At 47.7% G+C, this 25,521-nt stretch overlaps 2 protein-coding genes across 3 annotated transcripts; one reads left to right on the top strand and one right to left on the bottom strand.

Moving 5' to 3' along the window:
• Positions 1–534: 534 nt before the first annotated feature.
• CLEC17A (C-type lectin domain containing 17A) lies at positions 535–17,193 on the bottom strand. 2 transcript variants are annotated; one of them, XM_074338116.1, is made up of 13 exons: positions 17,055–17,193; positions 14,301–14,478; positions 10,915–10,989; positions 9,425–9,457; positions 9,292–9,342; positions 9,170–9,208; positions 8,965–9,006; positions 8,195–8,335; positions 8,047–8,109; positions 5,802–5,897; positions 5,546–5,697; positions 2,775–2,884; positions 535–1,854 (listed from the first exon to the last, which is right to left on the bottom strand). In XM_074338116.1, exons 3-13 carry the CDS (start codon positions 10,949–10,951, stop codon positions 1,722–1,724), a joined length of 897 nt encoding a protein of 298 aa, XP_074194217.1. In that variant the 5' UTR covers positions 10,952–10,989; positions 14,301–14,478; positions 17,055–17,193; the 3' UTR covers positions 535–1,721. The 2 variants fall into 2 exon arrangements, with proteins under 2 accessions (XP_074194217.1, XP_019601721.2); XM_019746162.2 differs by lacking the exons at positions 14,301–14,478; positions 17,055–17,193 and adding an exon at positions 11,109–11,240.
• A 4,012-nt stretch (positions 17,194–21,205) lies between these two features.
• Positions 21,206–25,477, top strand: NDUFB7 (NADH:ubiquinone oxidoreductase subunit B7). The gene is made up of 3 exons (XM_074338117.1): positions 21,206–21,400; positions 24,725–24,893; positions 25,295–25,477. Exons 1-3 carry the CDS (start codon positions 21,289–21,291, stop codon positions 25,413–25,415), a joined length of 402 nt encoding a protein of 133 aa, XP_074194218.1. The 5' UTR covers positions 21,206–21,288; the 3' UTR covers positions 25,416–25,477.
• Positions 25,478–25,521: the final 44 nt, after the last annotated feature.

Below are 25,521 nucleotides of genomic sequence, written 5' to 3'. Positions count from 1 at the left end.
TCATAGATACAGAGAACAAACTGATAGTTTGTTGGGCAGCAAGGTGAAAAGGGTGAAGGGATTAAGAAGTACAAATTGATAGCTACAAACTAGTCATGGGGATGTAAAGTGCAGCATAGGGAGTATAGTCAATAATATTGTAATAACTATGTACGGTGTCAGATGGGTACTAAATTTATTGGGGGGATCACTTCATAAATTATATAAATGTCTAACCACTATGCTGTACACCTGAAGCTAATATAAAATAATATTAAAAGTCAACTATAATTGAAAGTTTAAAAACATTTTTTAAGACAAGAAAAAAAAAGAGGTGATTAAGGTAGAAATGAAATCATTAGGGTGGGCCCTAATCCATTATGACTGGTGTCCTTATAAGAAGAGATTAGGGCACAAACACACAGAGGGAAAACCACTTGAGGACCCAGAGAGAAGAGAGCCATCTATAAGCCAAGGAGAGAGGTCTCACCAGAAACCAATCACACCGACACCTTGATTTTGAACTTCCAGCCTCCAGAACAATGAGACAATATATTTCTGTTGTGGAAACCAGTCTATGGTACTTTATTATGGTAGCCCCAGCAAACTAACACAGTGGGCAAGGACCCCACAATGAACTGACATTTTGAGAAGCTCTAACATGGCAAGAGCTAATGACCCAAGAAGATCCACTTTACATGGCAGTAAAGTGAAATACTTCACCGAAGATCTTTATACACCACAGACATCTCAGTTGGGTAGATATCTCCATGACTGTCCTGAAGATCTGACCAAGTCGCATTCTGGCCTGGCCACACTGGACAGGGAGTCTTGCCTTTCAGCTGGTCTGCCATTCTAGAAGTTCCATGGGCCAAATTTGGCAGAGGTCCGATTCTGCTACCTAGCTTGGTCAAACCTCACCCGGACACTGAGAAAATTACTTGTCAAGAATAATCTTGCCTCACCTGCTTCATAGTAGCTGTTGCACATCAGGAACGCAGTAAGGGAGCCCACCCCCAGCGCATTGTGGTTCAGAGGACCCAGAGTATTTTCAGCTCTGGCTCAATCAATGTCCGACTCAGAGCCCCCAGAGCCAGCATCACTTCCTAAGAGCCATGATCAAAGACTTGGTGATCATGACCCCAGAACGGGGAGACCATTACTAAGACCTGGTGTCCCTCCAGCTCACCATTGGCTATGGACTGAATGTGTGTGTCCCCAATAATTTTTATGTTGAAACCCATCCCCCAGTGTGATGGGATTCAGAGGTGGGGCCTTTGGGAGGTGATTAGGTCATGATGGTGGAGCCCCCATGGATGGGATTAGTGCCCTTATAAAAGGGACCCAGAGAGCTCCCCTGTGCCTTCTACCATGTGAGGACACAGCAAAAAGGCAGTGACTATGAACCAGGAAGCGGACCTTCACCAAACACTGAATTTCCCTGCACCTTGATCTTGGACTTTCCAGCTTCCAGAACTTTAAGAAATAAATTTCTGTCGTTTATAAATCACCCACTCTATGGTACTCTGTTATAGCAGCTCGAACAGACTAAGACACCATCCAAGTGAACCCTAGAAATGGTCTGACTCCAGGGAACTTGCCACATCTAGGCTGCTGGTTCTGCCAGAGGAGTGTCCAAGACAGATCGTTGAGGGGCAGGACCTTCCATGGAGAGGCAGTTCTCATCTCCAAGAGCCAAGGGGCACTCAGGTACAGACCCCAACCGGCCTCATCCCTGGGATTCAACAGGAACATTTCCGCTCACAAATCCAATACAACACTTTGTTGCAAGGGAGGTCATTCCAGGTGCCACCTTTGTTCATGCTGGCGCAATCCTCGTCATAGATGTTGTTGGGTTCGTCTGGGCCCCAGAAGCTGGATAAAAGAAAAAGTGGGTATGGGGAGGGGTGAACAGGTGGAGCACAGAGGATTTGGGGGAGCAGTGAAACTACTTTTTTTTTTCTTTTTTTTTTTTAAAATATTAAAAATATATTTTTCTAATTTCCCACCCCCCACCCCCCGCCCCCGTTACCCTCTATTTTACATGATACTGTGATGGTACTATTTTTACATGATACTGTGAAACTACTATTTTACATGATACTGTGATGGTAGATACATGACATCATGCCCATCACGCCAATTCTATGGGTTTATCAAACCCATAGAATGTACAAAGCTTGGCGTGAACCCTACTGTATAGACTTTAGTTAATAATAAAGTGTCCATGCTGGTTCATCAGTTATAACAAATGTACCACACTAACACAGGATGTTAATAACAGAGGAAACTGTGCAGGAGAGTATACTTTGAAGCCAGGTTTGTTGGCACTGCCACTTGCTAGCTGTCTACACTTAGGTAGGTTGCTTACCCTTTCTGTGTCTCAGCTTCCTCATCTCTAAAATGGAGATGATAATAATACTTTCCTTACAGGATCATTAAGATTAAATAAATGGGTTAATATATGTAGAGTGAAAAAAAAAAAAAAGTGAGATCCTGCTTATTCTTTTGGCAAATCTAAGTCTTCCTCTTCCTCTTGTCCTGTAGCCACTCCACCTTTTCTTTTTCCCCAAAACCATCAGCCTAGTGACTTAATGTATTTGAGCAGTTGTATTAAAAGGTGGCAATTGTTGCAAAGGAGGAAAATTTAAAAGGTACAAGGACCAGAAGCCCTATCAGAAAAAAGCACCTGTGCTTCCCCAGTCCAGCCCAGCCTGGGATTCCAGAGAATCTGCTGGCTTGGACTGCACAAGGACCCACAGTGAGGAGAGAGCCCAAAAACCCCGGATACTTGCCTCAAAGTGAGGGGGGACTCATCCAGCCACCTCCAGTCCCCTTCCTGGCCCCTGTCGGTCAGCCCCAGCCAGTGCACCCGGGGAGAGCGGTGAGCCTTGGACACGAAGTTCTGCAAGTACAAACTCCATTTAGCCATCAATTCTTCTACATGACCCTCAGGGTGAGGGTCATCCCTCTGCTCTGCCTCACATACATTTAGGGCTTGTGAATGCCATCCCCAATGTCCCTCTCAGTCCCCATGGCATCCAGAGCAAGAGTAACACCTTCCTCCCACTTGAGCATGTGCGGTGTTATTTTCATGTTATTTTCTCGCATGACCTATGAACCACTTTGTGCCTCAGTTTCCTCATCTGTAAAATGGGACGATAATAGTAGCCACCTCCTCATAGGGTTGTGAGGATTCAATGAGTTAATAGTATAACATGCTCAAAACAGTGTCTGGCACACAGTAAATGCTATAGCATCTTCCTATTCAACATTGTAACATTTAAGGAATGTTTTAATAATAATAACTGATGTCTTCATACTTTTGCCCTACCCTGCAGCCCTTATCTGCATCCAGGCAGAAAAGGAAGTCATTGCTTCAGAAAAAAAAAAAATGTGAAGTGGGGGAAAGGAGAGGAATGGGTCTTCCTAGATTTTGTGTTTCAAAAGCCCAGGACTTTGGGAGAAAAAAATAGGACTTGGGCCAAAGACAAAAGATTAGGAGGAAAACATCATGATTAAAAGCAACTCCCCTCGTGACAAACTGATCTATGGTGAGATAAACCAGATCAGTAGTTGCCTGTGATGGAAGTGGAGAGATGACGGGAAAAGGACCCTGAGGGAACTCCCTGAGGTGGTGGAAACATTCTAAATCTTGATTGGGTTGACAGTCACATGGGTGTATACATCTGTCAAAACTCACCAAAGGTACATTTATGATTTGTGTATTTTACTGTATGTAAATCATACCTCACTCACCCAATCTTGTTACAAGACTAAGATACTCTAAAAGGTGGAAAGGAGAGATTACAAAGGGAAAGTAGATGTAGATGTGATGGGTGCCAGACAGAGAAGCTCTGAGTTCATCCACAATGAGCCCCAAGTGGTGACCAAAACCCCAGATGGGTTTGGAGACTCTGACAACTAGAGGGGACCTAGTCCCTACTTCCTGAGTAAAGACCCAGAGAGGTGTCAGGAAATCAGAAAGACAAAAGGGCTGCTTGGCCTATCACATTAGACTAGTGCTTAGCACATAGTAGGTGTTCGGGAAATGTTGGCTGAGTTAATAAATTAATAAGTGAGCTATGCATTTTGCACAGATTATCTCATTTGGTCCTCATTATGACCCATTGAAGCAAGTATTATTATTATCCCCATCTTATAGATGGGAAAACAGAAAGGTTAAATAACTTGTCCAGGATCATTCAGCCAGTGTATGTCCTAGTGGATACCAGTTTAGAGTAAAGACATCAAGGACCAGACATGTGGCCCCTCAACCTTGACCCCACATAAGCTGTCCATTCAGACAAAAGATGGAGGATCCCAACTGGCTGAGATTTAATGTCCACCACCCTGGTATAATGGGAGCTCAAAAGAACTAACTGAGTTGTTTAAAGCAAACAAAGGTGTATTTCTTATGCACCTGAATTTAGGGAGTATGATTTCTACCTGCCCCACTTACATTATCTAATTTACTCCCCCCTAAACCTCTCTATATTAGCTACTCATACAAACGATGCTATGAAACAGAAGAATAAAAAACACAGAGAGGACCTACAGAAAAAAATAAGATAATAAATAATCTTAATAAAATAAATTTATTTATTTTTAATAAAAATATAATAAAATAATTAATAATAATAAGCTTAATAAAATCTAAACAAACCAATAATTATATTAAATATAACTGGCCTAAAAACACCAATTACAAGCTGGATATTGTCAGACTGAATTTTTTAAAAATACAACCAAACTATATGCTGTCTATAAGAAATCCACTTTAAAAATAATGACATAGATACCTTAAAAGTAAAACGATGAGGAAAGATAAACCATGCAAACACCTGGCTCAAATCCTGGCTCTGACACTTACTAGTTGCAAGGGACCACAGGCAAGTTGCTTAAGTGTTCAGTTTCCACATCTGTGAAGTACAAATATGTGCTACGTACAAATGGTATTACTACCTAACTGTTTTGGTATTAAGTCATAAAATTATTTTAAAATATTCCTGTTCTTCTAGATATTCTCCTTCTAGATATGCACTATTTTCCTACCACCTTAAAGCATATGAGTGCCCATGTGATTTGCTTTGTGAGCCCACATCAGTGGAAGCTTTAAGAGTCAGCATATGATCTGCCCCATACAGTTTTACCATTGAGCTATGGGGACTGCTACTTCAGCATAACATAAACTTTCCTGACTCACACAAAAATGTATATGGTTGTTATGAGGAATATGCTAATGCATGTAAGACGTAAGATGCTTGGAATACAGCCTGGAGAATAGGAAGTATTAACTAAGAGTCATTATTATCTCCATGTTAGAGAAAAAAACTGAGACTGGCAGAGAATAAGTAAAGACAATCAGGATTTGAACTCAAGCAGAGCATGTCATCCCTCTTAACTTCTGTGTGATATTATGTCAGTACGAGCTTGCTATTAAAAGTTTTAGCAGCTCAAAAGCAATTCCAATTTCTCTCCATCCAGGCCAGGGAAGGGTGTGTAAATCTGGGAGAGAAACAGGCTGGTCCCAGTGGTTCTCAGGGGCTTGAAGAAGACAGCTCACCTGCTCGGCTAAGCTACTGATGATGACCAAGTGAGAGTAATTCTCTTGGCAGAACTTCCGAGCTTCATCCCATGACTTGGTGCTTGTGGAGAAGTAGTAACATGTGCCCTCAAACAGGATCCAGCCCTTGGGGCAGGTGACCCTGTCATAGTCTGGGAACAGGATAGACTGCAATGAGAGTCGATCCCATGGATTTGTGTGATGTGCTGTCTCTGCCATACCCCCGTCTCAGGACAGTTCCCCAAGTCCCACTCACTTAATAAGGCCTGGAGTTCCACTAGGGACTTGTTGGTGTCAGCTCTTACACGGTCAATGTCCTTCTTCAGGCCAGCTAGCCCTGCCATGCCAGTCACTGTCAGCAGGAAAGGACTGAAAGGTTAGAGACCCAAACCCCCATTTACCCACTCACCCACCACTGACTGCAGACACAGTGGGAAGAAGAAAGAGCTGTACTCCCCACTGCACCCACAATCTAATGGGTGGTACTAGAACTCAAAAACAACATGCTGGGACCGGCCTGGTGGCTCAGGCAGCTGGAGCTCCATGCTCCTAATGCCGAAGGCTGCCTGTTCAATTCCCACAGGGGCCAGTGGGCTCTCAACCACAGGTTGCTGGTTGGACTCCTTGACTCCCGCAAGGGATGGTGGGATGCGTCCCCTGCAACTAACAACAGCAACTGGACCTGGAGCTGAACAGCACCCTCCACAACTAAGATTGAAAGGACAAGAACTTGACTTGGAAAAAGTCCTGGAAGTACACACTGTTCCCCAATAAAATCCTGTTCCCCTTCCCCAATAAAAAAATCTTTTTAAAAAAAAGTAAATAAATAAATAACATGCTCAGTGCCCGGGGGAGTCCTAGAGTGGATCAGAGGAGGGATTAATCCCTGGGGCTTAGGGAAGAGTGGGGATGGTGGGCTTCCTGGAAGAGGTGGGTGTTGAAGGAAAACGGTGATTCAGTAACTGTTTGGGGTATGGGGAGGCAGAGCAGGCACGTTGGAAGCAAAAGTACAGAGACAAGTATTTGGGGAAGGCTGGTGCAGTAGAGCTTGAGGGAACTTCACAAGAGTTTGAGCTCAAAGTAGGATGAGGGCCAATGTCCTGTTCAAGTCAAGGGCTTCTGGGTAGTGAGAAGCCATTGATTGATGGTTTTGAGGAAAACGGTGTGGCTTGATAGGAAGTGTGGGGTGAGGGAGCATGGAATGCAGCAATTTTCAGACTTCAGCAATCATGGTGAAGACCATGCCCGCCCAGAAGATTCTTCTACGACTAATGTGTGTATTTCCACTGCTCCCACACAAACTTGCCCTCCTCCAACATGCCCTAAGGTCATCAGTAGATGGCCCTTGAGTTAGAGAACACAGAAATACAAGATATATAAATATATAGATATAGATAAAGAGAGACAGAGATAGAAATGGAGAGAGACAGAGATAGAGATGGAGAGAGACAGAGATAGAGAGAGACAGAGATAGAGATGGAAAGAAACAGAGACAGAGAGATGCAGAGTGGCAGAGAAAGAGAGAGAGAACACATATATGTTATCCTTGACACCCTTCCCTCTCACCCATCACCATTTCCCAGGTCAGGTCAATTTTACCTCCTAAACCTTTCTACTTCACCTACTTCTTTCCATCCCCACAGCTACAACCCTCATTCAAGCTGTTATCACCTCTCACCTGTTCAATTACACCAATCTCCTCTCTTTTACTTCAATGCTGTTGCCTCCAACCACACAGCCTCTGCACATGCCTGACACCCTCAACACTTCACCTAGTTAATTATTTCTCCTCCTTCACTCACTTGCAGCACCATTTCCCTAGGGAAGCCCTGTATGACACTCCCAAAGATGAGGTCAAGACTCCTCATTAGTCTTTTTCAAAGAATCACCTTCCTCCTTTGGACTATTCATCAAAATTTGAAATGTTATACTCATGTGGGTGATAGTTTGGTAAATGGGTATTTATGCCTGTGCTGTCCAACAGAAACAAAATGTGAACCACATAGGTAATTTAAAATTATCTGGCAGCTACATTTTTTGAAGTCAAAAGAAACAGGTAAAATTACTTTGAATGTTATTTTTGTTTATCCCAAAATATCCAAAATATTATAATTTCAATGTGTAATCAATATTAAAGATTATCATGAATATTATTAAGATATTCTACATTCTTTTTTGTAGCAAGGCTTTGCAATTGGTGTGTATTTTAAACTTATAACACATCTCAGTTCAGAATGACCACATTTCAAGTGCTCGGCAGCCATAGTGGCTCATGTCCACCATATTGGGCAGTGGAGGTCTAGACTCACACACACACACACACGCACGCACGCACGCACGGACAATGTCTGATGTGTGCACCAACCTACCCATTCACCACTCAAGCCTGCTATCTAGCGCAGTGCCTGGCAAAGAAGGGCTTGATTGGTCTTGGAGCTGGGTTTGAGGATCACATTGATATTCAACATGCACGGCATGAAGGGATGATTGAAAATACTCACCATTTGCTTGCCACACCATCTGCTGAAAGGTTAACATCCTCAGTTCTTCCATCACCTCCTGGTCTATGAGAAGGAGTCCAACTTGAACCCAAGTCCTCCTGTGCCTCATCCCCAGCCCGTCCCCATGCCCCGCCCTCACCCTACTCACACTTGGCTAGGGTCACAGCCAGACCAGTGCAGCTCAGGAGCACTGACAGTGCCAGCAGCAGACACAGGGAAGCCATCAGTCGTTTCTCCTGGTAGCACCCAGGAGCCCAAGACTTCTTACTGAGCCAGGGCACTGGAGTTGCTAGAGGTGGGGATCAGGACAGAGAGACCAACACTGGTGCTTCAGAAAGTGAGGAAGGGACCCTTGAGCCTTTCTCCAAAAGCAGGGGATGGAAGTCTATGGTCATGATTATATCACCAGATGGGATCAATAAGAAAATGCTGTAGAGAGCAAATCCTGCAGAAGCCCAGAGCATTCTGGAGCACTCACTATGTACCAAGCATCCTGTTACAGCCTTGTTATCTTATTGGATCTTCACCCTTATGACATAGATGTACGTATTACTCTTATTTCGTACATAGGTAAACTGAGAGGTCATGCATGACTTGGACCCAGCTCTGCCCTTAACATCTATGATGCATTGTCTCCTGCCCTCCAGCAGCTTCCAGCCAAGCTGCTTTCCATTCAAGGACCCTTGCATCTGGGGCAGAGAACGTTTCCTGTACCTTATATGCAAGTAGGAAGTGAGGCCTAAAGGATACCCGGTAGACACCCTGGGTCCCTGGGGGTCTGTCTAGACTGAGGGAGGAATAGCTTCTAAAAGGAAATGTTTCTCTGCCATAGGGTCTCACTAAAGAGCTATGGTCTGACTCAAATATACTGGCCACTGTGAGAAGAGAGGTGGGAGAACAACTGGAAGACAGACTTACTGGTTTGAGACGGCTGGAATGGAGGATGCTCCAGAGCAATGCCTGGGAGAAAGAGGGAGAGAGGTTTATTCAGAAGTCGCTGAATGACTCTGTCATCCTAGACCAACAACTCACATTCCCCTATGATTTGTTCTCTTGTCAAAATTGGGGGACTGGAAGAAGGTGTCCCCTCTCTGCCTTCTTGAAAGGTCTTCCCACAGCTTACCCTGTGGAGATGTGCGGGTGACAGGAGCAAGCTCCAGATCTATAGAGGGTCAGAAAAATAACGGTCATGCAGAGTAGGGCTTCAACCAGGTGAACAGGGAGGTCCTAGCCCTAGATTCTCACCTGTGATCGTCAGGGGCTTGCAGGGACGTGGGGTTGGTGCTGTTATCTTTCCTGAGGAGGAAGGAAAGGTCGCTCAGGTCCAGAGCAGGGCAAAGCCAGGACTAGGTCTCCCCTGCCCCCAGTCCCAGCTTACCTGCCCTTGGAGGCCTTCGTGGAGCCACTGAATCTGGAGAAGAGAAGCTCAGAGTTAGAGCTGGTCTGAGAATGAAAATGAGATTGAAGGAAGGGACAGAAACAGGATTGAGATTGCAGTGGAGGGTTAAGGATGAGGTTGGGCATGAGGTGAAATTGGGGTTAGGGATGGGTACTGGATTAAGATACAGTGACCAACCATTCTGGATTACGCAGGACTTTCCCAGTTTTAAAACTGAAAGCCTCACATCCCAGGAAATCTTTCATCCCTGGGCAAACTAGGATAGTCGGTCACCCTAAGTTAAAGACAAAGTTAAGTTTAGGGAGGGGTATGGAGTCAAGTTTAGGGTTGGGATGAGGGTTTGGATTGGGATGAGGATGGGGTTGAAGGTGGCTTGGGGATAATTCTGGACATGGGAGTAGCATTGTGATTCACGATGTCATTGGGATGAAGAATGGTATTGTAGCTGTGTTGGGGGTGGGGAAAAAGTTGAGCTGGGTTCGACTTGAGTTTGGAAAAAGGGAAGAAGTTGAGGTTGAGTTGTAGTTGTACTGGGGCATGGTGATGGCACTGGATTTGGAAATGAAGATAGGGATGGAGACATGGCTGCATTTAGAGGTGGGGAAGGGTCTAAGTTTGGGGAACAGGTGGCCCTAAAGATGGGGATGGGGTTAGTCTTGGAGCTGGCTTTAAGTATCATGTTGGGACCAGGTTCGAGTTGGAGACGGGCAGTCAAATGGCAGAGCCCAGTTCACCTACCTCATCCTGAGCCCCACGGAGCTCTGGGACCTCCCAGGTTGGCCCTAGTCTGGACTCAGAAGTGGGGGCTGTAGAGCCCCATCACATGGAATGGCCCATGTCCGAGGACACCAGAGCAGCACAGTCGGCCCTCAGGGGCCCTGGTGGGAATTGACTCAGGGAAACTTCCAAAACCTCCACTTTTATACCCATTTATCAGACTCTTGTTGAATCCCAGGCCAGATGTGGGCCACCCAAGTCTAAAGGCAAATCTGGGCCCTGGGTGTGAACACTAAGAGGTTGGGGAGCCAACGGTCTATTCTCAGTTTCTCAAACACCAACTTTCAGATCTAGCAGCCTTTGCACCCATCTGTTCTCTTCTGGGCTTCTCTTCCTGACAAACTCCTACTCAACCTTCAAGTCCTACTCCAAGGTCCCCTCCTCTAACCCCCAATCCTCCCACCACTGCAGGCAGAGCCCTCAGTTTCCCTCAGGATTTCCCCCATCTCTTGGTTTATCCCATCTTAGATCTGCTCACCTGAGGTTGTGTCCACAACTGACTTCCCCCATCAGATTGAGAGACCCTTAAGTGCAGAGCAGAGGTGTGGGTACTCCCACCATCACAGTGCCTGGCATGGGCTAGGTACACAGGAAGGTCTACAAAGTCCAGCTAATGTCCCCTGGTGACCTATCTCCCCCTCCAGCCCTCAAACCACACCCCTCTTCCTCTGGCCTCTGAGAAGTCCTCTTACCTGGCTTGGGAGGCAAGTCCTTGTAGGGTGGTGCCATGTTCTCATAATCATCATCATCCTCTTCCTCTCTGGTCCCTTCCAAAGGAAAAGCAAGTGAGCTCCCAGCCCATTTGCTCCTCTGTCCCTCAGTCCCATTCCTAGCCCCAGGGTAGGGATGCTGTAACCTGGGTCCCGACCACTCCCAGCCCCCATACCTGGCAAGTCTTGGCACCCAGAGTTAGTATACAGAGTATGCATGGCTGTAGCTAACACAAAAGCAAGCCTGAGAACATGCAGCCCGAGTCTGACAGCTTCTGCCCCTTGTCCCTTCTGCTCAAATTTCTGGGGCTCCTCTCAGTTCCCTTTTATCTTTAGAAGTCAAGTAAATGTAAATCAATCTTGAGGGGAACCTCCCCTCCACCACCTCCCCTCCCCGCCACCAGACCACACACACACATTTCTCTCGAGTTTTGATTTATGCATAGAAGTAACAGTAACAATAGCCCCCGCATTTGAGTTCCTACAGACTGCCAAGCCCTGGGTGGAAAAGATGGATAAGCTCCTTCCTGCGTGGTACTTTCCATCAAGACAGGAGAGGCAATAAACCAGTAAAGAAATATAGAAATAAACATTACAGATTTTTTGTTTTGTTTCCAATTGTGTCTAAATGTTATTTTTAAAAAACAAAACAGGGTAATGGGGTATGATGGGGGCTAATGTAGAGAGGTGATCAGAGAAGGCCTCCTGGAGGTGGTCACATTTGTATCAAGACGTTAAAATGATAGATACTAAGTACTCCCACGTTCCACAGTGAAGTGCTAGGATACTGGGTCAGTTAGCTATGGCTGCATAACAAATTACCCCAAAACTTAGTGACTTAAAACAACAATAAGCACTCATTATCTCATAGTTTTGGTGGTTCAGGAACGCAAGAGCAGCTTAATTGGGTGATTCTGGCAAAGGGTCTCTCATATGTTTGCAATCCAGCTGTTGACCAGGGCTGCAGTCATCTGAAAGCTGGACTGGAGCTGGAGGAGCCTCTTCCAAGATGGCTCCCTCACATGGCTCTTGACAAAAGGCCACAGTTCTTCACCATGGGAGCCTCTCCAAAGGACTGACTGAGTTTCCTCACCACACACTGGAGACCACAGTGGAAGCCACAGTGCCTTTTATGGTCTAACCTCACAAGTCTGATCAACTATGATCTCCTCTATACTCTGTTTGTCACATGGACCAGCTCTGAGTCACTGTGGAAGGAGACTACACAAGGGCGTGAGTACCAAGACCTCGGGATCACCGGGGCCATCTTGAAGGCTGGCTACCATGTTCATATATACAGAACTTGCAAAGGGAGTTTTTTCACATTTAACTTGACATTGACTAAAAGGTATTTTAAAAGTGAAAGCTAAAGAGAAAGGAAGAGGTCTGCCCACCCCCTGGGGAAGACAACAGTGAGGTTTTGACTCGCACCCAAAACAGCATGAAGTGAGAAGGATGAACATGGGGGAAAGGGCTGCAGGAGGAGGGGTTTACATCTTTCGGTACAGCAAGGATGTGGGGGTTTCCTGCCAGCCAAGTGAAGGTGGTGGGATAACCAAACTGAAGCCATTTGGAGAACCCTGCCCAAGAGGACAGCCTCCCTGTGTTTCTCAAAAGGACCACCATCAGCCTTTGGGGACAACAGCCTTAGAATCATCCATGACTCCTCCCTTCCCTCTCATTCCATGGCTATGGCAAACTGAATTTTCAGAAGTTGGTTGCAAACATATCTCATGTTCTACATGGTCTCATGGATTGTGACCTTGCTACTCTATTAAGGAGTAGAATCTAATTCTCCTCCCACTGGATCTGGGCTGGCCAGATCTTATAACCTGTAGGATATGGTAGAAGTGACGTCTGCCATGCAGCTTCCACCTGGTGCTGTCAGAACACGTGCTCCCAGCTGCCATGTTGTGACAAAGCGCAAGCCACATGGAGGTCACAGGGAGGTGCTCCACTCAACAGTCCCAGCTCAGCCCAGGGGCCAGACACGTGAGGGAAGACACCTCCCAATGATGCCAACCCCCAGGACATTAGAGTCGCCTCCAGCCTTATGAGTCTTCCTATCTCATGGCCAATCTGTTAGGCATTCTGGTGGGCTCCACCTTCACAACATCTCCAGCGTCTGAGCCCTTCTCACCTCCTGGTCTGAATCATCATCATCACTGTAATAACCTCCCCCTCGGCCAACCTGCTTCCACCTTTGCCCTCTGTATAGTCAAACTCATAAAAACAGAGAGTAGAAGCAGAGAGGTGGTTGCCAGGGACCAAAGGGAGGGGGAAATGGGAGATGTTGGTCAAGGGGTCCCAAGCTTCAGTTATGAAGATGAGTAAGTTCTGGAGAACTGGTGTAATCAAGGTGACTAGTTGTCAGTACTATACTGTGTACTTGAAATTTGCTAAGAGGGTAGATCTTGGGTGTTTCCACTGCCAAAAAACAAAAAACAAAAAAGGAAAATTGTAACTGTGTGAGGTGATGGCTATGTTAGTCGGCTTGGCTATGGTGAATATTTCACAGTGCACATGTATATCAAGTTGAACACCTTAAAAATATACAATTTTTGATTGTCAATTTTACCTGAAGCTGGAAGAAAAGCAAACAACAGCCTGTCTTGATTTAAACTTTTAATTTTTTGTTCATCGTGGATTTTTTAATCCCTTTTTATTTAAAAAAAAAATATTGCATTAAAATATCATTTATCTTGAGGGGGAAAAAAGAAGTCTGAAATTAAGGTAGTGGCAGAGCCAAGCTCCCTCTGTAGGCCTCAGGGGGGTTCCTTCCTTCCTCTCCCAGCTTCTGGGGGCTCCTGGCACTCCTTGGCTGGTGGCTGCATCACCCCAGTCTCTGCAATCTCTGCCTTCACATGACCTTCTCTGTGTCTCTGTGTCTCAAATCTCCCTCTCCTTTCTCTGAAGCTAGATGCTGTGCTGGCGACCTTGAAGACACAGGAAGAAGCCATGAGCCCAGGAGGACAGTTCTGGAAAAGGCAAGAAAACAGATTCTCCCACTAGATCCTCTGAGGGAAAGTGGCCTTGCTGACACCTTGGTTCAAGCCACATGAAACAATTTGAACTTCTAACCTCCAGAACTATAAAAGAATTAATTTCTGCTGTTTTAAACCACTAAATTTGTGTCGATTTGGTATAGTAACCCTAGGAAACTATTACATATCCCAAGGGACAAGACCCCAGTTCCCCTTTATGAGGGCTTTCCACTACAAATAAAAGGAAATGCAACTCAAGTTAGCTTAAGCAACAAGAAAATCCCATCCGGCCCGTGTACAAATTAGAGTATCCGGTTAGGTTGATGTAACAGAGGTTCAAAACAAGAGTGACTTCAACAAAATAGAATTTATTTCTCACCTCACCTTGTCAATATTAGCAATCTGCAGTCTCCATGAGGGAAAAAACGTCACCAGCACAGAGGGAGGGGGCGGCAGACCAACCTCCCTTTCTGGAGAAAGCTCACCCAGGCGCAAGGATGTCTCCTGTTACACTGAATGGTGGGTCTGGTCCCATTCTATAGATGGGCAAGTGGAGACTTGTCTGAAAAGGAAGGAAGGAAGGAAGAGCTGTCTGCCAGCAAATACTCATTGAGCACACAGGGGGAGCATGAGGCTCCAGGTGGATATGGGGGTCAGGGGAGAGGGAGAGGGAGGGGCAGGGGTAAGGTTACACCAGCCAAGAGATCCAATAGTATCTCTGCCTACCAAGGGCACCTTTTGAGAAGGGTGGCCTGGAGCAAGGTAGGTGCAGTGAAGATTGGATAGTCTCACTGTGTGGGAGTGATGGCCAATGCCATCCCTCGGGGCCTGGCACACAGCAGGTGCTCAGGAACTGCCGTGGGATCCAGTCCCATCACCTGGTTATAACACAAAGCCTTGGGCCCAGGCTGACCCCAGCTCTGCCCTATTCTTGCTGTGTGACCTCAGGGAAGTAGAACATCTCTGAGCAACAGTCTCCTAATATGTCCAATGGGGATAAGGATTCAGTGGTTCATTCATCCATTCAACAGATATGTTTTGGCCACCTACTATGTGTTAGGCTCTGGGCTGGGTAGTAGGGATCCATTGGTGAATAAAAAAAAAAAAAAAATCGCTTGCAATAAAAAGGAAAATCACAAAATGGAAATCATACAAAGCATGTTCTCAGAACAGAACCAAATTAAAAATCACAGAACGATATCTGGAAAACCTGCAAATATTTGAAAATTAAGTCACACTCACAGGTCAAAGAGGAAGTTGAAAATATTTTTAACCTCTCTTTCTTTTAATGAAAGAGAAAGCATACCATATCTAACTGTGTAGAGTGCAGGTAAAACAATGCTAAGAGGGAAATGCTTATATTTAAGAAGGTGATCGGGTCTATTTGAAAGTTGCTAAGAGAGTAAAATCTTTTTTTTTTCAAGTAATACTCTTAGAAATTTTTTTACATGTGTTGCTAGACACTTCTCTACATGCATTACAGAATTGTCTACACATCCACTCACTAAAATAACACTGTTCAGAACTAGACGAGCAAGGAACACTCAAAAACTTGGATTTTCACACGCGTCCTTAAACACACCTCTACATGCATTGGGTATTCTAGATACCCAATCCATACCCAGAAATAATAAATACTGTTTTCAGCGAGTAGATCTTAAAAGTTCTCATCACAAGAAAAAGAATTGTAACTAGGTATGGTGACAAATGTTACCTAGACTTATTGTGGTGTATCTTTCACAAGATACACAAATATTGAATCATTATGCTGTACACCTGAAGCTAATATAATGTTATATGTCAATCATATCTCAGTTAAAAAGAAGAAGAATGTGATCAGGGAAGGCCTGACAATTGAAATAGACCGAAGGAGGTGGGGAGAAGGCCTTGGATATCTGGAGAAAGAGCATTCCATGTTGTGCAAAGGCCCTGAGGACAGCAAGTTCCTGGTGTGTTCGAGAAACAGGAAGTCTTAGATACAAGGTCCCCTTCTCTGTGAGACTTTCTACAATAACCCTATTTAAAGTCCAAAGCCAGCCCTTCTCATACATTCCATTCATTACGTCTCTCCTTAAAAGTTATCACCATCTATCACCATCTGACATTCCATATATCTCACTTTTCATCTTGCCCACTGCCTGTCTTCCCCACCAATAGAACCTCAGCTCCATGGCCCAGAGCAAAGTAGGTGTCCAATGGATGTTTGTTGAATGAATGAGTGACCATCCTGCACACCAAGCCCTGACTAAGGCCTTCTCCCAGGCCAGGGCTCTCCAGGCTCACTCGTCTCTCCAGAACCAGCCAACTAGCCCAGTGATGCAGGCAGCAGCTCCTGGACTACTTTAGAGGCAGGCATCTTGTCTGCCCCACAGGCCAGGCAGCAGGGTAGCCTTTCCCCCCAACGGTTTTCTGGCCAGGTCTCACTGACCTTGTTTTCCCCTCCCCCGGAACTGAATTACCCAGAGCTTCTGATCTCCCATCCAGCAGACCGTGGTGAAACACAGATGCTACCCAGAATTTCCTTCTCCGCCCCCGGTCCCACTTGGGTCCTCTGAGGCTGTTCTGCTCACAGAATACTAACGCAGCCCTGCCTGAGGCAAGCCAGGATGGCGAGAGAAGGAGGGAGGAGAGGCAGGGAAGCTGTGGGAATGAACCAGGGCACCTGGCAGGCGCAGGCAGGGAACACAGGAAGGTCTTGTCACATGGGAAAAAAACAGAAACGTTGTGGGGCACGGGTGACTGAAGCTCGGCCCCCTCCCTCTTCACGCCCGCACAGGCTGCCTAATACCACCCTCACCCTAATATCATCTCCTCCAGATCCCCAACTCTGATTATGGCCAGGCTGAAGCATCTTAGGCCAAGGACATCAGCACAGAAAGGGCCACATCTCCTCCTCCACCCAGAGTCATCCCTGGCTTGGATCCCTTCAGCCTCTAGTGACATGATGTACCCAGGAGGGAGCCCCTCTGGTTGGCCTTCTAGTTAGAGTTTGACTGAATGAGAGAGCATGTGCTGGAGTGCCTGCTAGGTGCTAGGTGGTGAGTGCTTTTCATGCAAGCAACCATCTAACCGACTCCTCCAAACCACCATTTTCATTTATTCACTTGTTGATTTAACAAGTAGTTATTAAGCACCTACCGTGTGCCAGCTCCATTCTAGGTGCAGGAATACAGCAGTGAATAAGACAAAATTCCCTGCTCCACCGAGCTCACTTTTGAAAGCAGAGAAGACAGTAAACAAGATAAATGAGTCAAAAGACTTTCAGGTTAGATGGCACTAGGTACTACTGACTAGATGTCACTTCCGAAGGTCATAGAGGGGTAGTGAACTGGAACCTTAATTTGCCTCCTTAGGTCTCCTCCCAGCTCTGATCTCTGAGAAAGCAGCTGAAGCACAGAGAAAGGGGTAGGGAGGAGGGGAGACACCCAGGACAGGTCTGGGCTGTCTAGTACAGCTGTGCAGGTTGTGCACTGCACAACTCCAGGAGTGCCATTCACAAAGACCACAATGGGAATGCTGCTCCCTGGAGTCAGGAAGGGCACAAGAATCGCAAATGGATGCTATGGCTTGCGGACAAGTCACAGGTAGCCCTGGAAAAGAAGTCTCAATTACCATTGGTCTATTCTCAATAGCTTCCTTTTTTCCACTTAATATATTGTGGCCGCTTCTCCTTTTCAGCACATGAAAGTCTAGCTCAAACTTCGCCCAGGGGTGCTCCCCAGACCAGCAACATTACCATCACCTGGGAATGTGTTCAAAATGCAGAGTCCAGAGCCCCATACCCTAGACCTCCTGAGTTAGGCTCTTCTAGGCCACGTCCAGCTTTCACTCCACATGAAACTGGAGGGTTTTAGCAGAGGACTGACATGATTTGATTTCCCTTTTGAGGTTGAAAGAGGAGGGTAGGTGAGGACAGGAGACAGCTCTGCAGTCGTTCTGGGGCGAGGCGACGCTGCCGTGGACAGGGCTGGTGGCCAGGGACGTGGTTAGAAGGGGTCGTGTTCTTGATAGATTTCAACAGTGAAGCCAATGATTGGCTGCCTGAATTGAGAGAAGCGCAAGAATTGAGTATGATCCCAAGGTTTGGGGCCTGAGTACCTGGAAAAATGGAGCAGCCATTGCTCAAGACTGGAAGACAGAGGGGGAGCAGGTTTAGGAGAGAGAGTGCAGGGAATTCAGGAGTGTGGCTTGAGGGTGTGTTATAGACCCACTGTGTGTCCCCACCAAAAAAATTCCTGTGTTGAAATCCTAACCCTCGATGTGACGGTATTAGGAGGTGAGGCCTTTGGGACGTGATTAAGTCATGAGGGTGGGGCCCCAGTGAATGGGATTAGTGCTTTTATAAAAGGGACCCCAGAGAGCTCCCTTGTCCTTTCTGCCATGTGAGGACACAATGAGAACTCAGCCATCTGCAATGTGAAAGAGAGTTCTCACCAGAACCCGACCATACTGGCACCTTGATCTTGGGCTTTCATCCTCCAGAACCATGTAAAATAAATCTCTGTTGTTTATAAGCCACACAGTCTGAGACAGGGTGTGAAGTGTGAGGTGCCCACCTGGAGGTGCCCAGTTGGGTACAGACATGTACCTGCAATTCAGGATACAAGACACATCTGGAGACAAATTTGAGGGTTACCTATCTAAAGATGGTGTATTTGTTTCCTAGGGATGCCAAAACAAATGACCGCAAACTGGGTGGCTTTACACAACGGGAATTGATTCTCTCACAGTTCTGAAGGCCAGAAGTCCGAAATCAAAGTGTCGGCAGAGGCACGCTCCTTCCAAAGGCTCTCGGGGAGATTCTGTTCCCTGCCTCCTTCAGCCTCTGGTGACTCCAGGTGTTCCTTGGTTTGTTGCTAAGTCTCTCCAATCTCTGACCCCCATCTTCACAGGCCCTGCTCTTCCCTCTGTGTCTCCTCTTCTGTCAGTGCCAAGTCTCCCACTGTCTTTCTCTTAGAAAGACACTTATTCAAATGGTGGCCCACCTGGTTAATCCAACACAATTTCATCTCAAGATCCTTAACTTACTTACATTTGCAAAGGCACTTTTTCCAAATAAGGTCAGTCACATTCACAGGTTCTGATGGTTAGGAAATGTATATACCTTTGAGGGGTGGCACCATTCAACATACAGGTTGTATTAAAGCCTCACATGGAACTGTGAGTAGAGAGATGCCCTCCACCCCCCACTCTTATCTTCTTGTTCACCTGTGACCTCAAGTTCTAAAACAGCCATTCATAAAAGAAGTATGTACCGTGTTTCCCCGAAAATAAGACCTAGCCGGACCATCAGCTCGAAAGCATCTTTTGGAGCAAAAATTAATATAAGACCCGGTATTATATTATATTATATTATATTATATTATATTATATTATATTATATTATATTATAAGCTGATATTATATTATAAGCTGATATTATATTATATCATATCATATCATATCATATACTGGTCTTATATTAAAATAAGACCAGGTCTGATACTAATTTTTGCTCCAAAAGACGCATTAGAGCTGATGGTCCCGCTAGGTCTTATTTCCAGAGAAACACGGTAGTAGTAATTACAATAATAACACTTATCTAACACTATGTACCAAGCATTTCTATACGTACTTCATATAATTAACACATTTAATCCTTACAGCATTAAAATCAATATCTCCAGTTCACAAAGCGCTCAGGGCCCTTACCCAGTCCACACTACTGGGATTCTAATCCAGGCCATCCATGTCTCAAATGGCAAGAACCACAATTTGGCCCAAGCAGGGGAATCCTGCTTGCTTTAGAGAACTCACCTATTAAGAACAAAAAATAAATTTACTGAAGAAGCCAGGAAGCCACTGTCATGGGAGATCCTGTGATTAGAGCTGGCACAGAACAACCATCACTCTAAACATCTCATCACTCTTGATATTAATGCCATTCAGGCCCCAGGGGAGCACTTCCCATCTCTCTGACTGATGTTCTCGTGTGTCTGAATTCTGTGATTCTGGTTGTGCTCTTGATGGAAATGAATGCTGCTTTGCAGTGTGAGAAAGCCTTGAGCACCAGACAAACATAGGAAGGAGAAAAGACAAGTTAGTTTGTGAATTCGTTTCCTAGGGCTGCCATAACAAAGCATCACACACGAGGTGGGTTAAAAAAGCAAAAATTTAGTCTCAGTTCTGGAGGCTGGAAGTGCAAAATAAGTTGTGAACAGGGTAGTGCTTGCTCTGAAGGCTCTGGGAGAGGAGCCTTCCTGCCTGGGATCTTGACATCCCTAGGCTTATAGAAGCATCACTCCAATTTCTGCCTTCATTTCCCATGGTGTTCTCCCTGTCTGTGTGTCTGTATCCAGACTTCCCTCTTTTTATAAGGACACCAGTCCTTGGATTAGGACCCACCTGAATCCAGTATGATTTTATCTTAACTTGATTAATCTGCAAAGACTCTATTTTCAAATTAAGTCACACTTACGGGTTCCAGAGGTTAAAAGTTCAACATAGATTTCAGGGGGGAGACAACTCAATCCACAACACGTTGAAAGAAATCGATTCTTGCATAATCATTTCCCAACACTGCCAAGCCCCTATTGAATAGGCTTCTCTTTGTGTTCCAATGCAGGATTCCAGAGAGAGTAACAAATTAGCACATTTTTTACTGTTGCATATTGAGGCCAAGAAGTATTCTGCAGTATTAAACAATGTATTATACCCTTAAATTTGCATATATGTAAGCTCTAATGTAACAGGTGTGAAATGTAATACCAGTTATTTACAGTGGCAATTAGAGAAATATTAGAATTGCAACTTTGTTTTATTTTGCAAAAGTATTCAATAGGATTTATTTAAATTTCAGCTTTAAACAGTTTTATTTATAAATAACTTTATTTGCTTATTTAAATTAAATTTAATTAAAATATCTATTTTGAGTAATTTTATTTAAACTTTTGATAATAACTAAAAACATTATTTGTACCGTGTAGGGTTTTTTAAGACAAATTCGAATGTGTGTTTTTTTTAATATGATATGAAAAAAATTTTTCATTTGTACTCTAGCCTTGGGAGATCAGGGGCGCCCACAGAGGGTGAGGGAAGGCCGCGGACCCATGTTGCTCCCGCTCCACATCCCCACTCAGGTGGATTTCCAGAAGCAAGAAGACCTTCCCCACTGGCGTTCACCCGATCCCTAGTGGGACCGGGTCACACCTGTGATGTCTCCGCCAGGACACCAGGTGGCGCCAGAAATACCGGAAGTCCGCCAGAGTGGTTCATCTCTATGGTCACCGCAGCAGCCAAAGCAACCCGGAAGCCGAGGTTGGCGAAGGAGAAGTGCTTCCGAGTGGGAGTGAGGTGACCCCGACTGCCGCAGGAATCTGCGGCAACAGCGGCTATGGGGGCGCACTTGGCCCGGCGCTACGTGGGCGATTCCTCAGGGGAGCCCGACCCCCTGCGGATGCCCACCTTCCCGCCCGACTACGGCTTCTCGGGGCGCAAGGAGCGCGGTGAGGCCCAATGTGCAGGCGCGGCCGGCGGGAGCGGGGCCCCGGGGTCCCCAGGGCTGGGCTCAGCCCTGACCTCGGCCCGGAGGACTCCTGAGGACACGCGTGACCCAGCCTGCGTGTGGAAGCATTCTGGGCAGAGGACACGGTTTGAGAGAAAACCCGGGGACAAAAGAGTGACCATACTGGGCGAATGTAGTATGAAGGTGCTCGGAGGTGCTCGGAGCTGGGCTTTGTCCTCGAGTCAGTGGGTAGCCATGGGAGGGTTTATCACGGAAGGGACGTGTTCATTGTCCCGATGTCACTGCTGTGTTTCGGTATGCACAAGACAAGCTCACGCCGCACATACTGTTCTGTACGTTGCTTTTTTTATGTAGTCACATCACAAGCATATCGAGCGCCAGTCCTGGGCTAAGTCCCAGGTTGGGCCCCACGGATACAGCAGGCACTGACTAAAGGGAACTCGCAGCCCCGGGGGAAGAGAGGTAGAAGACGGCGGCGCCAGGCAGATGGTGGGGCAGTTGGAGTATCGAGGCAGGCTTCCAGGAGGCGATGGCTGGAAGCGAGACCTGAGGGGAAGGAGTAGGAGCTGCCCATACGGAGACCTAGGAGAGGGGAGAACCAGTGTTTGTAAGTCGAGGAGGGACACGATCAGATTTGCTTTGTCCGAAGTTCGTGCTGGCTGCTGGGGGGGGGGGGGGCGACGACAGGCGGTAGGAAGATTTCTCTAAGTGGGGGTCTAAGTACAGAGAGGTCTGAATTTAAGAGAACGTTGGAAGGTAGACAACTCCAGTGGCCCAACTCCTAGGAGTTGTTCAGCCCCACCGGAACCTGCAGTCCATGGTCTACCTATCCCTACCTCCTTACACATTAATCCCTCCCATTGCCTCTCTCGCCCTGCTTTGCCATCACCATCGGTTTTGCAAACACCCACAGCCCCCTGCCCCTCTCTGGTTGGGCTAAGCCAAAACCCTGGTTAAGCCCAACTCACCTCCCTGGTTCCCGTCCCTACACAGCTGATCATCACCGGAGAAAAACACTCAACCTCTGTGACTGTTCTCCCCACCACTCCTGGTTGACCCTTCCTGCTGCTGGCTTTCCATTACATTCCCAGCCGTTGGCCCTCCCAGAAGACCGTCTCACACCTGGTCTCCAACTCCAGCATCTCCTCCCCACCAGCGAGTTACTTTGCATCCTCTTACTAAGAAAATAGGAGCTGTCAAAAGACCTCTCATGGCTGCCAGCATCCCTCGGCCTCCGCCTTCACTCTTGTTAGTTCAGAGGGTCAGACGCTGCTCCGCACAAACCCCTTTGTGGAGACAAACCTTAATCTCATCCTCACCTACCCAAGGGCCGCCCCAACTATTTTCCCTCTCTCCCGCAACATTGGTTTTCCCATCAACACAGCTTTTTTCACTGTTTTAAAATCCCCTCCCAGCCCAGCTATCTCCTCACCTCACTGCAAGGGCTCTTGTCAAGCTTCTCACCCCATTGTCAAGTCTCAGTTCTAACTAACCCCACTGCAGCACCATCTGGCACAGGTGATCGCTGCCGCTTCCTGGAAGCCCCTCCTCGCCTGGCTCCCAGAACCCCACACTCATGCCCACCTCACTGTAGGCTCCTTCACTGATTCTTCCTCACCTCCGTCTCATAAATGTTGGGGAACCCCAGGGCCTTCTGTCTCCACTCCCCACTCACTCCCCTAATTCCCTGGGGGTCTCTGCTAGTCTCTTGGTTTTAAATGCCTTTTGTGTGCCAACGCTCCCAAGATTTTATCTCCAGCTGGGGCTTGACCCTGAACCCGACTCTTGGACCCCACTGCCCGCTTGGCATCTCTTCACGGTCATGTTGCACTCAGCTCCTAACCTCCCCACCAAGCCTGTGCCTCCCTCCAGCTCACACCACGTGCTCACACCAAAATCCCTGGGGCATCCCAAGGCCTGTCCTCTTACCCCAAGGCTTGTGCACCTGTTGTTCCCCTATGTGTGTGCAGGACTCACTTCCTCATCTTCAGTTGCCACCTTCTAAGGAACCCCTACATCTAAAGTTGTGACCCAGCTGCCAATACTGCCTCTCCCTCCCTTGCTTTTTCTGATACTTAGCTTTGTGGATATTCTGTGACACTAGCTCTACCTGTTTGTTCTATGTCTCCCTCCAAGGGCAAGACCCTTGTCTGCCATGTTCCTTCCTGTATCCCTAACACCTAGCACACAGTAGGTGCTTCATAAATCCCGGCTACTGAACGATTATACCATAGCACCAGGTGCAGGTGGTACCATGTTGCCAAGGAAACCAGCAGAGGGTTGTCTGTGGATCAGGGGCCTGGGGCTCAGACAAGGTGCGGGGGTGGGGACCCAGTTAGGGATCATCAGCCTGTGGAGTAGCCATCAAAGCCATGGAGATGAACGAACAAAGGTGCTCAGGAAGCCAAAGCCTAGAGATGGGTAGAAATCCAGGGGGAGGGTTGGGGGGTGGGGGGTAGCTGGAGCCGGGAAGAAAAGCGAGAAGCTGAGAAAGGGTGGTGTCCTGGGGTCTCAGTTACCCTGGTGAGAGCCATGTGGGCAGTGCTGGGTGGAGTGGAAGCTGGAGGAAGAAGGATGCAGGGGCAGGACATGAAGACTTGGGCCCCGGGGAGACACAGGGCTGAGAAGCCAGCGGGGAGTGGGGGGGGGGGGTGCAGGTGAGCTGGAAGGGCCGACGATTTCTAAGGGCCCGTCAGCCTCCTGAAGGTTGATTTGGCCCAGGGTCGGGTTTGCCAGTTGTGTGGGGCCCAGGCCCCTGGGCCAGTTCAGCTCTCCTGGAGGCAAGCACTAAGCAGGATACACGGGTAGCGCCTTATGGCCGACTCAGTTCACTTTGGAGCTGGACACTCTTAGTCCAATCCTTAGGGGCGGAGGCTAAGGCTCCAAGAGGCCACACCTGGGAGGGCAGAGCTGGGATCCAGGTCACTCCAGCAGCCCAGTCACCACACAGGGTTGTGCCCCAGAGGGGAGCACTGCACAAAGTGGGCTCTGGCTCTGCGTGAGCCCAGGGGGAGGAGAGGGAGACGAAGACCCAGTGTGGATGCTGAGGTAGTGAGGAGAGAGGGACCCTTTCCATCTGGGCCTCAGTCCAGGGCTGCCTTGTGCATTTTAGAAAAGGATCCCATCTGTCAGAGGATGGCCATCATCCACTGCCACCTGCTGCCATGTCGTCCACGGGGGACACCCTAAGCTGTAGCTCCTGGCTGCACACGGGCCACCTGGAGTCAGGCTGTGCTGGGGGCCTCCGGCAGTTATGCCCCAACAGGCCTGCCGAGCTGAGCCCCGCCTGCTCCCCTCCCCACAGAGATGGTGGCCACGCAGCAGGAGATGAACGACGCGCAGCTGGTGCTCCAGCAGCGGGACTACTGTGCCCACTACCTCATCCGGCTGCTCAAGTGCAAGCGGGACAGCTTCCCCAACTTCCTGGCCTGCAAGCACGAGCAGCACGACTGGGACTACTGCGAGCACCTCGAGTGAGCCCCCGGCCCCCAGCCCCCCAGCCCCCAGCGCCTGAGGCAAAGGACAATGAACCCACCCAAGTTTCTGGCCAGGCCCCACCTTAGTGAAACAGGACTCTGAAGGAGCCTGTGGGGTAGGGGCAGGGGAAGAGTCTGGGTGGGGCAAGGAGCTTTGCGGCCACCTGGAGCAGCAGCCAGGCCAGGGTTCCAGGTGGGAGGCCCAGGGCTCACTGGTGTCCACCAGTGAGGTAGTAGAAGACCCCAAACTTAAACCATAGGCACACAGGTATCCCCATCTCTGAGGCCTCCCCAGGGTGCTCTGGGACAGACGTTCCAGCCCCATTGGCTTCCCTGGGCTATGGGAGGGCCGTTTCCAGACAGGGAGCCTGACGCCCCTTCTCATGCTCTGCCCACAGCTACGTGAAGCGCATGAAGGAGTTTGAACGGGAGCGGAGGCTGCTCCAGCGGAAGCAGCGGCGAGAGCAGAGGGAAGCAGACCTGGCCAGAGGCCAGGGACCTGGCGAGGTGGCCCTGTAGTGGGCCCGCCCACCACCCTGTGGACCAGTGGAGAAATAAAAGCCTGCAGGCCCTCAGCCCGAGCCCTGCCCCTTCCTGTGGTGTGCTGGTCCCCAACCCCCTCAAA

The sequence above is a fragment of the Rhinolophus sinicus genome, linkage group LG07, assembly GCF_036562045.2.
Source record: "Rhinolophus sinicus isolate RSC01 linkage group LG07, ASM3656204v1, whole genome shotgun sequence".
Taxonomy (NCBI): Eukaryota; Metazoa; Chordata; class Mammalia; order Chiroptera; family Rhinolophidae; genus Rhinolophus; species Rhinolophus sinicus.
Note: the sequence above shows the minus strand (reverse complement) of the source record. Positions and strands in the feature narration are given on the sequence as shown.